This window comes from Physella acuta, unplaced genomic scaffold (genome assembly GCF_028476545.2).
Source record: "Physella acuta isolate Inbredline_101_S28 unplaced genomic scaffold, ASM2847654v3 ptg001481l, whole genome shotgun sequence".
NCBI lineage: Eukaryota > Metazoa > Mollusca > Gastropoda > Physidae > Physella > Physella acuta.
In genome coordinates this window covers 75637-94919 of record NW_026732996.1, presented here as the reverse complement: position 1 = coordinate 94919, position 19283 = coordinate 75637, and the positions used below count along the sequence as shown (strand labels likewise).

The following is a 19283-nucleotide window of genomic DNA, read 5'->3' as shown; positions in this document are numbered from 1 at the left end:
CAGGTTAGTTATCCAATGTTCTGCTACTCACATACACTGTATTATTTGTATATAGTTATATTTTATATCGTTTGTTTATTTATCATTGTGAATTTAAGGTTACACTCACACAGTTTTGCATAGTCAATTTGAACTATTTTAAACTTATCAAGAATACACTAAACAAGCACCAACTGTACTTATGCCGCTTCATGAACAACGAGAGCTTCATTTATGACAGGATTAATCAGGTTAATTTCAAACTTTTGCTTGGAGGGGGAGGAGGTGGATCGCCTTTATTACAGAAGTAGGTGAGGATGTCAGATTTAGGGAATTTACAAGAGTACCCTAATGTTTGTTAGTAAACCGGTAATTAAATACTTTCTGGCTCTAACACCGATCTAGACTTCATGAACTTTATAGGTAGGTACTAGTTAGTTACACGTCAAGTACATTACTCGTTAACTAAAATAGTGTTGTACATGTTCACCCCCGCAATCTATTTGCCGCTCTAAAAGACTGAGTTACTCCAATGCCAACTTTCTCAAGTACATCCACTCTGGATTTAGCGTTCATTCTGATCTAGAAGACGTACTTCTGATGCAAGGTATGATACAAGAATCTGACGAAGAAAAGTTTACTGGTGACCTAGAGAAAAACAAAATTTCGCCTGGTCAGCCTCATTCACAAATATTGACAAACTTTAAGCGATTAGCCCCAGAATCCACGATGACAATAGTACAGAAAACAATACCAACGTAAGTCAAAGCTCGGCAAGGTGGGATGCGACTTCTTTATGATGGTTTAATCAATTTCAGAGAAATCAAATACAAGAACAAAGTTTCTTCCAGGCAGAGTTTCTTCCAGGCATCTCTTTCACCCCCCCCCCCCCGAACAAAGTGGAATTTATATAGAAAATATATACTTTCGACAGTGTGTCGTCCCCCCCCCCGCCCCAAAAAATCCCCCCCCCCCCGAAGAAAGGCTTCCGCTCCCCCCCCCCCCCCCCCCCGAATGAAACAGAATTTATATAGAAAACATACTTTTACCAGTGTCCGCCCCCCCCACCCTCCGGAAAATGTAGTCCCCCCCCCCTCCGGTCCCCCGTTAAAATATCAAGTGCCCTCCTTGAGAAAAAAAAGAAACACTGGACAAGAATATGATGTATTTGCGATGTTTGCTACGTACTAATTACAAAGGTAGATTGAGAACAGAAGAAGGGCCTAGATCTAAGCGAAATACTTAATAAATGGAAGACAAAATAAAATAATTTTTTGCTCATTTTGTTTCTAACTTGTATGTGTTTCAATGAATTCATAAGTTACATTTTTAACAACTGGCAAAAAGTCTTTTTCCCGCTCTTTAAGCTAAAGGTAAACGAGATTCGCAGGCGCTTAAATTTGTAGCTCTTCTGGGAAACCTGCCATTGAGTATGCTCAAAATTAACATAGTTTTTCATTTCATGTCGATCGGATGAAAGGTGTAATAATGCATAAAGGAACCCCCCCCCCCCCCCCCCACACACACACAGACATTTTGTTGTTCACTTAATTTTGTGACCAAATATTGACCTATGCCAAATCATGCATAAACGTGGAAAAAAAACAACAATAAATTAAATTATCTCAATCGTTTTCTGAAACTAAGAGAAACTAAACGACTTAGGGGTCATCCATAAATAACGTCACACTTTTTTTACGATTTTTACCCCCCTCCACCACACGTTGTCACAAAAAGCCAGACCTCCACCCCTCTAAAATGATGTCACTCCTCAGCCTACAACCCCCTTCATAATTGCTGTTGAACTTTTCTTAAAACATCGATATTTTTCCAAATTCTTGTCAGAACTCTGTCAACATAGAGTATTTTGATCAATTCCTATTACAATTCATTAAAACAGTTTTCTAAAATACGAAATAACGGCTAAAACTCGTTCAAAAATTGCTTTTTAATAATGCAAAAAGGTGACGTCACAATCTGACCCCCCCTCCCCTCATCACAAAATTACGGTCCCCTCCTCCCTACGAGTGTGACGTCATTTATGGACGACTCCCTTATACAATGTTGAAAGCAAAACCAACCCATACTTTAAATTTACTAAACAATGCTTATAATCAACACCATAACTAACCTAACTTTTCACCCAAAGCATAATCTAACACAACTCCAAGCTAATATATCAATGCCTATGCTTATAATAAACATAGATCTAATATAGATCATCACCATCTAATCTAAACATATAAATTAACTAAACTAAACTAAACTTAACTAAACTAAACTGAACTAAACTTAACTGAATTAAATTAGAATATGTAATCTATAGTAATGTATAGACTGCCTCTTACACACAATTAGATTAATTGTAACTCTAAGCGAACCCTAACCCTAACACAACACCAACAGAAATTTTATCTGTAATATTTTACAAATCGTCACCTAACTTCAAATTAGGATTTCCCCACCCCTCACGCTCGAAGTGCGTCATCACTTAGAATCACTTACATATTTCCCTTCTTTTCCTTTTACTAATTATATTTTAGGGGTCATCCATAAATGACGTCACACTCGTAGGGGGAGGGGGGGGGGGCAGTAATTTTGTGACGGTTTGTGATGAGGGGGAGTGTTCAGATGGTGTGACGCCACACTTTTGCATTATAAAAAAAGCAATGTTAGAAAACGAGTTTTAGCCATTATTTTGCGTTTTGCAAAACGATTTTTAATAAATTGTGGTAGAATTGATCAAAATACTCTATGTTGACATAAATCTAGTTCTGACAAGATTTTGGAATTATAATATCGATGTTATAAGAAAAATTCTACAGCAATTTTGAGGGGGGTTGTAGACTGAGGTGTGAAGTCATTAAGGGGGTCTTGATTTTTGTGACGATGTGTGACGGAGGGTAGGGGGGAAGGGTGAGGTCATTTCTGGATGACCCCTTATTAAAAAATAAAAAGATTTCTAAGTTTAAACTTCGTCGGAGAAATCCATTTTGAACTACAATAATAATCATTTTACAGAAAAATAAAGCACGTGGAAATACCCTTTCGGACCTTACAGTAAGTAGGGCATACTTCAAAGAGTTTTCCTGTTTCCGTGACCATGTGGTCGGTTCTATGACCTTTATTAAACATAGTCAGGTACCCATCAGATCTGAGTCAACTCAGATACGTCCTAAGTACTTGAGTCTGGGATCTAAACTTAAGACCTTCAGATAGCAGTCAAATGCCCAATAACCAACCTTTTTATATAGACAGGTGACAGGGAGAGTGGGTCATTTAACATATAGGCTACTCAAGACTCCAAACTAGGCTCAGCTAACCCATCTAAATTTAGATTAGAATTAGAAACCTTGAAAAACACAATTCAAGTTAAATATTGCACTTTGAAATGTTTTTGGGTGCCCGGTCGCAACAAAATGAGACTGATATAAATTAAATTTGTTGAATAATACTGATAAAAAATATAACAACTGTCCTAAAAAGAAAAAAAAATTCATAAAAAACGTTTTAATAACAAGCTTTTATGTAATAATGCACTAAAAAGTAGAAAATAAATTATAGACTACTATTTAAATAACTATAAAGAAAAGCGTGGGTCACTTTAGTATCTATTGGATACCTTTACTAATGTTAAGGAAGACACCCACGCTTTTCTTTATAGTTATTTAAATAGTAGTCTATAATTTATTTTCTACTTTTTAGTGCATTATTACATAAAAGCTTGTTATTAAAACGTTTTTTATGAATTTTTTTTCCAGTACTTTACATGTTTTATTTACAATAGAGTTATATGACTAAAAACCATTGCGCGCCTACTGAACATCACGTTCAGTAGGCGCGCAATGGTTTTTGAACACAGCCATTACGTGATGGCGCAGCTATTGAAGGTGATGACGCGTGTGGTGTGGTTGGCTAGATATGCCTACTAATTCGGTCCAAATTTTAATTAAATCATAAAAAATCAATTAGGCATCCAATTAAGTCAAATTTAGTTTCAGATTGCATTGTCTTCATGTCTTGACCCACGTGCCAACTGTGAATCGTATCGGTCAAGTAGAACTGTCCGAATTTTCACTCCTGCGTTTCCGTCTAGACAGACTGACGAGGAAGTGAGTTAAATAAAAGCTTGAAATAAAATAAAATGACTATCTTTAAACACAATAATTAATGCACCACATTTTATATAAACCAACTATATATAATATAAATAGAGCATGGGTCGCTGTATATTATGCATGGGAGAAGGGTGTATATATAGTCACGAGCAGTTATGTAAATATGGTGCAATATTATGTTTAAAGCTAATAATTTTTTGTCATTATGTTTTAGTTCTAGATTCTAGATCTACATTTTTCTAGTGCACGCATATATTTTGTTACTATTTACGTTTTTCTTTTTTTTAAAAAGGCTTATATTTATTATATATAGGCCTTAAATTATAAGTAAGTGTGCACTATAGGCCATAGAAATATTTAATAATTTTAAAAAGGAACGAAACACCTCTAATTATGTCAAAGTTCATGGCACATTGCATTATCAGATCTTAGTATTTGCTTATTGATAGTTCTGATTTAGTTCATTAGTGTCCTCCATTGTATAGATTGACTATAATATGTTTAAGTTGAGTACACCTCTTCCATTTTTTTTAGATACTAAGATCTAATACAATTTTTGTGTGTGTTCATTTTAGTAATATTTATTTAGGCCCTACTGGATATAATTTTTTCCCCAACATCGTTGATCTAGATTTAGAATCCAGTTACCAGTGTCATAGTTCACACTAATTGTGTGACATTTCATTTTGCCCTTTAATTTAGAATCTAGTTTTATTTAATATTTAGTAGTGAATCATGTAATATTGGGGCATACTATCTACCATCTCAGTAAGTTAAGATGCTTAGTTTTAAACAATACCAGTTACTTAACACTATTAGATCAATATGGTTTTACTCTCTCCAGTTACCATCATGGAGATATAGAGTATGTTATTGTATTATTATGTATATACATAAATTTAAATGTATAATTAACTTTTCTTATGTTAATTACAATTAACTATTCTCATTTAGGGAAGCGCCTTGGAGAGGGCGTTATTGAAATATATAGCGTTAGGTTCCCTTTTTGTGGATGGTCTTAATATGTATTGACTATAAGGAATTTGTTACTTTGTTAGTGCTAGGTTTAGGAACTCTTTGGTTTATTGGATATGATATCAATTGAGGATATATTTTCTGATTTGGTTGTTGGACCCAGTATTTTTCCTGTTTCCCTTGTAGAGTAGTTGTATTGTCGTAGTCACCCATTCATGCTGGATGCTGTCTGGTTGATACGTAACTTAGTTAGATGATGGATTATGGTTATATGGATCTCAATGGTTTGCCGAGATATTTTGTTTGTCCCGGGTCATGGAAAATTGTCCTCCATTAGATATTATATTTATATACTAGATCTAATAGTTGGTTAGGCGTCATCTTGTGATATGGCGATTGAAATTTGTGATTGAGTTGTATCGTGGTATTTAAGGTACAATGTGCTAAATTATTCTATCCTAAGAGGTTTGATTTTCTTGGTTGGATAATGAACCCATTAGCTTAGTGTTGTTTTTGGAGATAATTGATCTTCATCGCTAGATAGTTGATTTTGTTTTGCGAGACTGAGGATGCAGTCCGTTTTATTTTTTGGTATCTCGAGGTTGTGCCGAGTACCTGGTTGTTGTTTTAGGGGTTCATGGGAAATACTCCTCTATGGAATATAATATTTGCTTATTGATAGTTCTGATTTAGTTCATTAGTGTACTCCATTGTATAGATTGACTATATCTTTAGGTAGTAATTGTTTTACTGGCATTTACCTAGACTGTTGATTTCCTGATTGTTGGATAGTAGTTTTATGATGCTTAGGAATCTATTGAGTTATATCTATAATATAAGCGGGCTGAGTGTGTGTCAGTCCTTCTGTCATCGCTATAGATTTTGAAACCATAAAAGTAAACATCGCACCATGCTGTGCTTTTCAGTGCACCGCAGTGTCTTATTATAAGTAATAGAGTAGGGTTTGTTTATATAACGGCATAGAGCTATTTTATAATTTCCACTGTTTGTACAATTTTGCATAACGTAAAGAGAATATTAAATACACGCACATTGCTAAAACATATTAAAAGGATCAATGTCAAATATCGTTTTCGTTAATATTCCCAGAAAAAGTGGATACATATTAATAACATAATAACAGTACGGTAGAAAAATCTAATTAAACTGCTTAGTAATTTTGACAATGGAGGTAATTCAAAGATAAATTGAACTCACGCTAAAAATGTGAATGCAAAATCTGCAAGACGGAATAATTGTTGGAATAATATAATTAGCAAAATGTGAATGCAAATTATGCAGACGTGTAAGAGTACATTATTGTTGGAATGTTATTATTAGCATTGATTGATAAAAGGCTATCTTTTATTTATTTTATTCACTGAATGTACTGTTTACTAATTATAATTTTTAATCAACTATTCTCCATTACTATATTAAGTCATCACGTTCATTAGGTGCGCAATGGTTTTAGTCATGAAACTTTATTGTAAATTTTTAAAAGTACTGAAAAAAATGCATAAATTTATAAAGTGCAATATGGTCGGTAAAACACGGATATTCTAAATACTGCCTTTAATTTATTTGCGGAAAAGTTAGGGGTTTTATAACAGAGGAGTAGCAAGAGGGGGGGGGGGGGGGAGGGTGGAAATTGAAAGTTTGAGGGAGGTGGGAGGGTGTAAATCGAAATTTTCTGCCGGCGCTCGGAAAGGGCGCGATTTGGCGCTACGGGATAGACTGTGAGCAATATGCCTTTATGATTACATTTAAATTGAGTTTATGTTGAGTGTTGTGTTTGTTTTTTCGTTTTTGTTTTTTTCTTTGCGTTCGTTTGTGTTGTATTTAGTTTTGTTCTGTTCCCAACTTGGTAAATTTAAAAAAGATTTACCGTGTGTTGTGGTTGTGGTTGTTTTGTGGTTGTGTTGTGGTTGTGGTTGTGTTGTGGTTGTGTTGTGATTGTGTTGTGGTTGTAATGTGGTTGTGTTGTGGTTGTGTTTTGTTTGTGTTTGTGTTGTGTTTTTGTTTGTTTTGTTCTGTTCCAAAGTTGGTATATTTTAAAAAGATTTACCGTGGCGGAGCACGGGATGCAGCTAGTGATATATAGCCAAATCGGATTGATTTTAATTAATAGTTGTGATTTAATATTCCACGTTTTAGAAGCTGTGTGACTTTCCTGTTTGGTAGTACTATTGTATACTAATGACGACATGTTTAAGTTAAAAAAAAATATCAGTAGAAATGTGAGGAAGAGGTGCTCAACAATGTTAGAAGTTATTGTATAGTTTAGGTACATGTTGGTCCTGGATTATTTTTTTTATAGCTTGTGTTGATGTCCAGAGACAAGAAACCAGACGCAAAAGATGTGATGATGTGTGGACAAGGTGTTGGTTGGGACCAAAAGATGTATGCGTTCCAGTTGACTGACGACGTTGAGGAATTACCATTGTCTTAGTTGCATGTTTAGCATATTGTATGGATGCATGTCTTAGAAAAAAAAAATGAAGCTGAAAATAGTTTGATGGTTCTGGTATGTATTTTCAGCTGAAGAAAGGAGAGGGGGTATGTTGTGAATGGACTTAAGTGTATTGAATGAGTTTGAGAGTATGTGTGTAGTTGAATGGAGTTAATAAAGTTGTGGATGGTTTGAGAGTATGTGTGTAGTGGTATTAATAAAAGATTATGAATGCATGAATAAATAAGGATGTGACGTAAGAGAGAATGTTTTGGTTGTTAGGAAGATAGTTGGAAGTCAGTTTTGTTCTTGTCGTCGTCATGTGAGGTTGTGTTAGGAAGTCTTCGTTCTGTGTCTGCTGTTGATGTAGCTGTATGTATTAATGTAATAAAATTATGGAAATTGATAGAGTCGCCTTGTCCCATCTATATTCCATCTATACCTCGTTCGTCACGTTCAGCATCGACCCGTACCGAAACTCACTTCGCAACATAAAGTGACATTCAAGTTTAAACCCCATCGGGTCGGGTATAATTTTGTTTTTTGTTAGCAAAGTTTCCACCCAGGCCAGTGATTCTTCCAGACTTTTTTTTCACCTGGGGGGGGGGGGGGGGGGGGGGGGGGGGTGTGTGTGTGGAAAGCGGACACTGATAAAAAAAAAGAATGTTTTTTATACAATATCCATTAAATCCCCCCCCCCCCCAGAAGAGATGCCTGAAAGAAACTGACTCAGACATGAGAGAAATAGCACGAGGAATCAAGTTAAATAAAAGCTTGTAAAAATGCCCTTAACTTAGTTTTTAAATGACGATTTCAGTTTTTGTAAATTCAAAAACGAAGAAATATAATATTTTATTTATTTCAGTAATTTTTGTTTTGGTTCTTGTTTTAGACATTTTTTTCCCTTATAATAATCGAGTATTAACAAATACAATTATTTTGTAACACCGATTTATGCTGCGATTATTTTTTTTTTAATACACAAAATTACATATTGTATTTGTGATATATTTTGAGAAAATCAAAAACGTTTATAACTATAATCAATATCTAATATTTTAAATAGCAAAAATAATTTCGCCAGTACGGACAATACTAAAATTTTTGTACTTCCGTTTCGCCACTACGGGCTAGACCCAAAAAAGTTTGGGAACCTCTGATCTAGATCTATTTGCACTCATTTTTCATAAGCTCTTTTAGTCAGATATTTTGAATTTATTCTTTCAGTGACCAAGGTATGATGTATTATAAACTTTGCAAAAGTTCAAACCATCAAAATTAAATTAAATTTATCAAGGAATCTAATCAATAAATAAACCGGGAGTGATCTCCCCTAAACTTTCTCGAATATTCTTATATAAAACAACAGGGGATGGGAACTCGGGATATAGATCTAGTTATGATTTTTTAATCCATTTTAAATACTTAAACTTTTTAAAATAGAATAGAATCTCATAGAAAAAAGTATTGCGCACCAAGCGAACGCCAAATAAAGATGTTCATAATGGTGCGCAATATTATTAGTACTTTATAAATTTAGATGCGTTTTTGAGAAATCGGAAATAGCGTAAATAAGTACTTCCCGTCAACGGAAATTACTCAAAATTTAACAGAAGGTAGAGAATTAGATCTTTTACTTACAGGTGAAATTTCATTCCTCTATCTGAAATAGTACTCAAGTTATAGGCTTTTGAAAAATTCAAAGTAAAAAAAGTACCACTTCCGGTTATCGGAAATCGCTCAAAAGTTGATACGGATCTACGATTTTGATAAAATACTTATATATGAAATTTCATCAACCTAGCTGTAACGGTACTCAAGTTATCGTGTTTACACACACACAGACACACACACACACAGACATACGGACAAGATTGCAAAATTATGTTTTTCCGTATCAGTGATTACAATACTTTCTCTATACTACGTATATACGAGAAAGTAAAAAAGCTTTGTCTTAGCTGAATGTGAACTAGAATTTTAAAAAATTACCTGAATATCACTTTGTTCTGGAAGTTGAGGTAATAATGAAGACTGTTGTGGCTGGCCCAATGTTACATGTGAAGATTGAGATGGCTGGACTAACACAGTTGGTTGGGTAGGATTATACTGTTTATCTTTTCTCTTTTCTGGCTTATCTGCTTTATCTTTCAAGTCTTTTTCTTTTGATGGATAAAGGGGGGGCTGTGAAAATGTGAAGATAAAAATACATACAAACACAAATTTACTGAGAAATAGAATTCTACTGAATTCTTTTTATTTACTTTAAAAAAAAAAGTAATAAAATAAGTATAAAAACTTTTGTAAATACACTGAAAATAGGTATGTCAAACTGCAGTAAATATAGTAGCTTTTTACTTCATTGTTTCAATAATAAATAGGGCTTGTATAGTAATAAGCTTGGTACCATTTCTGTTAAAACACTAAAATTGTTTATCATTTCTGAGCATGGTCAAAAAAGGCCGAGCTCGACAAAAAAAACTATAGCGATCACTAAAATAGCTCTAGGCCCGGTCGAAGAAAATGGTCATCTTCTTCATTAACAATGCACCAGCAAGCTTTTCTAAATTGATGATAGCAAGTTTTAGAGGCTTGATAGTTCAGTAAAAAAAAAACATGTAGCTACTTAATAAAGTAGGTGAGTCTAGTTTTGATAGTTTATTTCTTTAGTATATTTTTATTATTAAAGCTATAACTCTGTTCAATGATTAGACTTCCACGTAATTTTTCAGCTTCGTCCCCACTTCATTTTGTATTGGAGTCTAATTTTTTTTCTGATTGCCTAGTTCAAATATTTTTATCTTTTCTGACAGAGGGTACTTTGAAAATTAATTACAACATATTTTTCTAATCTTTTTAGAATAGCTGAATATTTTTTTCTGTTAAATGTAAGAGGTCACATTTTATTACATTTTGTCTCAAGTGTCAACACTATATGGGTATAGTTTAAAATATAAAACCCCGCAAAGTTCATGGATGGGTTGGGTTTTAGCGATGATTTTAGATTAAATGGTACATGATGTGTAGCTTGAAATACTTTACATTACCAACAAAAAAAAAATCCATTTTTAGTGTGTTTTTTAACTTCAATTTTAACAAGATGTTATGTTAATGCCTCCAACACTTACCTGGAAATGGGGGGGGGGGGTGTAAGCGAGATCTTTACTACAGTTGTAACAATGTCCATATATATTAATGATCATAGCTTGAGTGCAGATGTATTTACACTTTGCAGTCAGCTTGGAAATAAACCCTTATTAGATTCCTTTAAAAGAATATAGCCCTTGTCTACGAAAAAAACCTTGTTATGTCCTCTAAATTATGTTAACAGTTTATGGTGGCTATTGATTACATATTTACAGGTTACAGTTATTGCAGCTGCGTCTGTTCTCTGTGTATGTGTATTTGTGTTGAGTTCAGAAGATTGTGTTAGTGTCATATACTTTTACATCTATAACCTCCCAAACATGGTTATTATGTTGAACGAAATTTTTTAAAAGTCATAAGTTTTCTATATTAGAATCTTGAGTTCTTGACATAGCAGCTTTAAAAAAAGCTTATGGGACCTTTTAAAAAAAAAACAGTTTGACATACCTACAGTAATTATAAACAAATGTCAATAATAAAGCACCATTCAAATTTTTCATTGGCTTTTACCAACCTGTGAACTAGATGTTACTAATGTGCCAGAGCTGCTAGTACTATGGCTGCTTACACTGTGAGTGTCACTAGGTTTGCTGCCACTGGTTTGAGAAACATAGAACGACCTTTGTGAATGATTAGGAGTTGAAGGTAAAGCTGATGGAACAGAGGATGTGACACTGGGATAGCGCATCTGAACTATCCTTTGACATGCTGAAAATTTTAAAAGCAGAAATTAAGGGTAATATAGATTTATTTATATTAAAAAATTGTTTAATAAATGAATAAAGGTCAAAAACTTTTATTTCAACAAACACAACAAATGTTATTATAACTTGCTAAGATAGCAATAGGTGTAATGTAAATTACCAAAGCACAAGAGCTTTACATTCAGGGTTCGAACACTTTTTTAAGATCTTTCTAATTTTCTACACTTTCCCTTGGGGATGGAGTGGTCTAGCAGTAGAGACCTGGACTGCTAACCCGTAAGTCTTGAGTTCAAGTCTGGGTTCAAGTCAGTAGACCGTCCCTGATTTCACCCAAGTCTGATGGGTACCTAACACACATTAGGGAAAGTAAAGGCGGCTGGGCATAGTGCGTACCACACTATCTCTTCATATGAAGAGGTCACCGAAATAAGTGAACTCTATTTCACTTCCTCTAAAGACCGTCAGGTTTGAAAGGGAACTTTAATTACATACACTTTCCCTCCTAATTTACATTGAGGTGGTATTCAATATAAGCCTACATTTCATGATCAGTGTTTAGTAATACATCAAATTTTACCTAGTGTTATGTATTTAATAAAGCAAATATGCTCTAAAGAAATCAAGTCTGGTGTAACAATTATTATTTCCCCTACTCAATAAATAACAAAAAGATCCACCCCAAATAATTTAAATGAAAACCATAAAAAAATAAAATGAAAATCATAGTATTTAAAAACTTTGCCTTCAATAAGTACATTTTTTTTTTATGCCAGCACTCTTGAGTCCCAGTTTCAAAATGACCATAGTTAGAACCCCCACCCCTTCCCTTCTTAATATTCTCTAAGTATCACATCAATTCTAAGTAATCTCAAAGCTATGTACAAAATAATGTTTCACTGAACTATAGTCTTCATCTTGAAATTAATGTTATTGCAGTATATTTTATGCTTTGCCTCAAAACAGCTGCTCAACATTTTCTGATTATTTTCCTTATTATTCTTAAATTTTGGTGGTAAACTATTAAAAAGAGTATTAAAAATTACTTTCACTGATTTGAAATATTTGCAGCTTTTAGTCCTGATTTTTAATAAAACACAAGGCCTAGACAAAATTAAAACTTTAAACAGAGATGTGACTACAACATTTGTTTCTTAGCAATGGAATTGGTTGAATTAGGATATAATTTGATTTTAAATAATATTTGGTGTAATTTTACTTTTTTATGGAGATTAAAATAACTAGAAATATTTTCACAAAAGGTATATCTTCACACATGGTAGAATTTGTATTGTTGCGGGTTATGAAACTGATACAGTCATTAGTTGTTTTTTAATCTTCAAATACAGATGGTACACAGTGGAAAAACCTAACAACTTTTGTTAGAATACATTAGACAGATCTTTCAGTTTGAGATTTATGAATTAAATGTTTGTATTCATTATATTAGTTATTGATAATAAAAATTATTATTTTTTGGTCGGCAAAAAAAAAGATCAAGTAAGTGTTTCTTAAAATACCATTAATTAACCAGATTTATGGAGTTATATAATGGAGTTATTTAGGGCTATAAATCTGTTGGTTATTTAATAAAGTAATTAGGTGTTTCGCTGATAACATATATATATATATATATATATATATATATATATATATATATATATATATATATATATATATATATATATATATATATATATAAAATATAAAAATATATTAACATTATAAAAATGTATTAATGAAACAATATACAACAATGTTAAATACTATGTCATACCATCCTGGAAAACCCTTTCAACATTCAAACCATAGGTAGCACAAGTTTCATAATAAGAACACCGCTTTAGATCATTGGCTAGCTTCCTTGCTCGGGTGTCATCTATAATACGAGGATTGCTTTCACTAATAGCATCTGTAAAAAGCATATAATTAAGTTAAAAATAGCACGTCAGCTGAATATTAACAGCTTATAAAATTAAACATCCAAACTAAGATACACATGTTTTCGATAAAAAATTTTGCTCATCAAAACTTTTATTTCTTAATTCGATACTAGTACCTCTTATCTATATAACCCAGACATTTCGGACTTCTACAGCCCACAGTTATCCTTTTATTGTGATGCGTAACTATGGTACCCGCCCAACACCCCCGGCAAATTTTCACGCTACTACGAGGACAAAAGCTATTTTCAAGTGGGTATTACGTCATTTATTGCCGGCGGGGAACAATAAACTTTACAGGAATCTATATATATATATATATATATATATACACATATATACATATTACAGACATAGACATATCTACAGACATATACATATGTACGCACATATATATGTACACACATATATAAATACACACATATCTACACACACATATAGACATACACACATACATATATATACATATATATATATATACACATAAATATATACATATATATATACACACATATATATATATATATATATATATATATATATATATATATATACACACTATATATATATATATTACACACATCCTAATATATTAAAGCCCATGTGCGCACTTTTCTCTCTCTCTCTGCAAAAAATATTTTCGCAGGGTATCACATCCGAATCTTCAGCAATATATGGAGAACTTGATACAGACTTTTGTTGAAAATAATATGGTAATGTTTTAAATGTATAAACAACATTTTATTTAAGGAAGAAAAATAAAAAATAAAGACATATTCGAATGTAGAAAAACAGTTTTAATTATGCAACAGGAAAAGTGTTTATAGTTGTGAAAAAGAACCCATGAAACAATGACGTCACTAAAGTATACATTAACTAATGACGTCATCTGCCATGTTTAGAATAAAAAGAAATGAACTATTTAATTCAAATATTATTTAGATCTACATACGCTATAAAATGTATACAATACAATTTTGCTCTGGCTAAACTTAAAAAAAAATTTCTATTCGGATTCTAAATCTAGATATTCTAGATCTAGAGATTCTAGATCATCTAGATCTAGAGATTCTAGATCATCTAGATCTAGAGATTCTAGATCATCTAGATCTAGAGATTCTAGATCATCTAGATCTAGAGATTCTAGATCATCTAGATCTAGAGATTCTAGATCATCTAGATCTAGATCTACGGAAAAACTACACTTACACAGATGTAGACCCTACCTAGATCTAGAATCTATTCAAATAATACATTTCTATACTAAAGTATTTCAGGCCTTAATTACTTTATTGAAATGTTTGTTTATCTATGCAATTTGCTAATCTCCATAATATATAAAGCAAAGTTGTCGGGTGCCCTACAGGGCACTTCCCGGCGCCGCAGGCGCTTCAAATTTTACAGGATCTTGCCTCGGGGTGACAGAACACGGCCAGTTGGCCGAAAAGTCTACGATGAGGGGGTCAAAACTGACCTCGACTGACCGGCGCGTTATATGAGCTATAAATCAAACAAAAATGTCCACGTAGGAACCTCTTCATAGCTCCTGAGGTCGTAGACCGACCCTGGGGCGAATTAATTAAGCATTCAAATTCTTAATGTTTTCGAAAGCCTAAGCGAAGCTGGGCAGTATGCCTAGTATATATATATATATATATATATATATATATATATATATATATATATATACGAGCCAACCAGCGGCATATCATACGCCGCTATTTAGTTGTTTTATTTTCTACTTTTCAGTAATTCATAATTTGTGAATTGGACAGTGCCAATGCTGCCACTGAAAATATTTGCTTTAAAACACTATCAGTAGGTCGTTAAGGACGATACTACCCCCACCCTTCTTTCCCCCAACCCCTACCCTATACCCCCCCCCCCGTGAAAGCAGCCTCCTCTTAGTTACCTCCCCTAAGTTTAAAATCGTTTCAAACTAAATTATCTGCCCCTAATAGCCGTCACTAAACCCGGCTCTACGAATGTAAACATTTAGCGTGAACCACAACTCACCAGACCTTGTAGGGGTGGGGTGGTAGGGAGCGCGCTTACAGCTTGTTTTCTAGCGTCTCCAAGAAGAGAATTATATATATAGATGCATATATATATAGATGCATATATATATATATATATATATATATATATATATATATATATATATACACACACACACATATATATATATATATATACACACATTGTTATGATGCATGTTTGACTAGGGCAATGGGTGCGCATGATTGATGGTGCGGCCGTATATTGAACGAGGGAGTGTGTGACGTTGTACGCAAGAAAGTGACGTTTTAGTGTGAGTTCGTTGTTGCCGGGGAAGAAGATTGAAGTTAGTCTTGTCCGTGTTATGTTAGAGTTAGGTTGTCTTGTTGTAGTATCGTTTGTCCAAGCTGTCCGATGTCCATTTCTTATTGTGCAATAAATAGAGTTAGTAACCGATGTCATTCTGTCAAATAATTCGTAAGCGTTGATGTCGTCGTGTCTCAAGATATACTATAACATAGCTAAACATAATCAAATGGTAGTGATATGGAAAGATGGTATTGGATCAGGTAGTTGTACCCTCTCACTGCATAACTGTGGTACACATATAGAACGCAGCAGTTATAACACACATATATATATACACACACATATATATATATATAAATATATATATATATACACACGTATATATATATATACACACACATATATATATAGGATTATACATTTCTTTAGTAATTTTAACTTCATAACAATTCTTAAGGGCATGGGCGGGTGATGAGTACCAGCTTCCTTATTTCCGAGCCTAAGATATAATACATAGATAACAGTTATAACTCAAAGGGTTAAGCATAAAAATATTTTAAATTTTAAAAAAAAATCCTCCGTTGCCATGGTGATAGCGGCCTTATTGGTTTTTATTGACAATTTTTAAATGGAAATAACGCAAAAATGGTTAGTACAAATTTCATGAAAACTTTATATTGTCTGGAGACACTTGTGTTTAAGACTTTAGATAGATTACATTTTTCAATTTAGATAATTTATAATAATAATAATAATAATAGATAATTTTTAAAAACTTTTTTCCCCCATACATCACTGAAAAAAGATCATTGTTTGGTCCAGTTTTTTCATTATTACAACAATAAATTTTTTTTCAAAAACGTTCTATCAGTTTTATATGAACATATATACAGAGTAACTGGAGCAAATTTAGTATTTTAACAATGGTACAAAAAAAACACCACACTGAGAAAAATGCAAAAACCAACAAAAAGTTGCACAAAATGAAAATATAGTTGCATGTCACTAAACTTGACCACATTCACAGCCGGAAGTACCATGCTGCTGAATGTAATCCTTGTGTCTTGTTCAACTGCTAGTTTCCTTTTTTCTTTGCTTTTACCCAAAGCTGTAGTCAGTAGTCAGGCTGTTGTCAAGGTGTCTTTTTTGGTGTCCTTCAACTTAGTCTTTGACTATGGTTTCCTTCTTTTGGGAGCAAATATCAGAGCATGAATGGGCCCAAAATTGAATTCTGCTATCGCAGAAACAGAAGCATATTGAACTCTCTTTGATGAATGAAAATTCACCTTGCTGCAGCATGCCCATATGCAATTATGCAAACTTTTATTTGCATTTTGCGTTGACCTTAGTTCACATTGCTTCAGGAGTGCCACATCTGATAGCCTTTCATAAACAGGGCACTTATATTTGTGGAGGCTGTTAAAGTCTAAGAAACTGTGGATCTTTTTGGCAAGTCCACCTGGGTACTAGTAGTAGTCAGCCACGTCTCGCTTATAAAGTAAACAAATGATGCTGTTCACACTACTTTGAACCCAGTTTTTCATAAGTAAATAATGCTTTTAGGGTCGTGACAATGTCATTTTTAGATACAACGATGGTTATTCTGTATAGATCAAGTAAAAGTGGGAAATCGATTATTTGATGAATTTATAAAGAAAAGTACTTTTAACTATGACAACAGCAGCCATCTTGAAAAATTAAACTATTCTTAAGATTTCCGTCATTCATAAAGAATTATATTTTAAGCCCAATACAGAATGAATGCATAATCTTCTACCATATTTTGGCATACTCCGCTAAAATTTTTGAGTGTAACACATATCCGCTAAAATTTTTAAGTGTAACACATATCATTGTTACCAGTCAAAGGGGATAAATTATAAGTTATAATTTATGTTGATGTAGTTTTTTTTTTATTGTTCTTGGGTGAGTGATTTTTACCGGTGTCCCATGTCATGTGACCTCTGGGATTCTGGGTGGTTCATACCTGTGCCTGTGTCATTCAGACCCAAGGCTGCTGTGGACACGGACGGTGCTGTTGCCTATAAGTTGATCATGTAGACCTAATGAAGGTAATGTAGTAATGTAATTTATTTTTATTAGGCCTATTACTGTACTATTTCTACTAGTGTTGCATGTTGCAGACTAGGTATGAAGTATCTTAGTTAGAGTACTTATTTGTGTATTCCTGCTAGTGCTGCATGTTGCAGACTAGTTAGGTTAAGTATTTATTTAAGTATTTATTATTGTACTACTTACTGGTACTTTTTGGCAGTATTGTGTACTGGCCGTAACCAATTTTATTACACCCATGTATTTGTGTAGCCTACACTTGGTATTTTCAGTAATGTAATCTATTCTTTAAATTTGTTTTAGGGCTACTGTGTTTTCTATACTGTTTTCTACAGTGTTTTCTACAGTTGGCTTGGATGTTAATGTCAATAAATCCAGTAGTTGACAAAAACAGCGTCATTCCATTGGGTGCTATATCTCTCAGGGTCAGCCCTTTTAAACACAACACCTCAGCGGGTAATAAGCATCCCCATTGAGGCAGTGTTACATTAAGTGCAGATCTTCAAACTAATTTATTATGAATTTTCAATTTGTGAGTCTGTTAAAAACACTAAATTTAAGAAATCAAAATTTCCAAAAGTCGTGACGATAGTACAACAATACGTCTGCTTTTCAAATAGTCTAGACACGGTGGAGAGGTCATTGTGAAGGCCTATAGCATACAAAGTCATAACATGAACACTTGTAATTGAGATAGCTGATACAAGTGGTATCAAACACATCTTACTAAGGGTCAACACAGTAAGTTCAAGAAAGTCCTCTATTTACTCCAGTTTTTTACAATTGTTATCTCCCTCCCCCATGAGATAATTGTAGTTGGACTATAACTCATTTGAGATTGTTGGTGAAGTCATTAATCTTTTATTTTCTTCATAAATGCAAGAAACTTTTGCTAATTTTGTGTTTTTATTTTAAATCTCTGTTTCTCCCAAATTCAGTATCACTGGCTATCAGTGAAATAGTCTGCTAAGATTGTTATCCTTAAAATGGGTGACAGTTTACAGTAATTTCAAATAAGCCTAAACAAATGACAGTGATTGAGATTTCCGCATGATGTAGGGTAAGCTAAATGAGTGTTGCGATCATAAATGGTACCCAAAATAATTGTCTATCAACCTGTTTCTATATTTGTGTTTATTTACCATGTTAGTGTCTGCAAAGAAACAATGGAAAAAAAAAACGCCACGCCAATGTTAAGTAACCCTAAGCCCGTAAAGTAATAGATGTTGTACCATGTACACTCTATTTTTTGCGTGATTGGCTGAAAATGCTCTAGAGTCTTAAAAATAAAATGATATTTGGAATGTGAAAACAGTCTTGTTATGTTTTGGAACTTCAAATCCAGTCATTTTTAAACTCAAATTTTGCTAACTCAGAAAGGAATAATCCAGAAAAGTGGCATCCCTGGAAAAAAAAAATCGGAAATCATACCAGCGATTGCAAATCGTGGATGAAAGATTTTATTTTTTAGCTTGCTCTTATTCAGCAAGACTAGTTTTGTGTGCATTAACTCTAAACCTAAACTATGAGAACTGGCGATACTTCATTAGGCTAGACTCATGCCTATTCTTAATCTAACGATATTTGG

The 19283-nt window shown here is 33.4% G+C and overlaps 1 protein-coding gene across 2 annotated transcripts in view; it reads right to left on the bottom strand.

Moving 5' to 3' along the window:
- LOC131928303 (arf-GAP with GTPase, ANK repeat and PH domain-containing protein 1) overlaps positions 1-19283 on the bottom strand; it is a 94842-nt gene that overhangs the window by 50817 nt on the left and 24742 nt on the right. For both annotated transcript variants that reach the window (XM_059284290.1, XM_059284291.1), the window contains exons 6-8: positions 13150-13284; positions 11186-11379; positions 9517-9708 (exon numbers count right to left, since the gene is read on the bottom strand). In XM_059284290.1, the coding sequence (XP_059140273.1) occupies positions 9517-9708; positions 11186-11379; positions 13150-13284 (521 nt within the window). The remainder of the gene's footprint in view (positions 1-9516; positions 9709-11185; positions 11380-13149; positions 13285-19283) is intronic.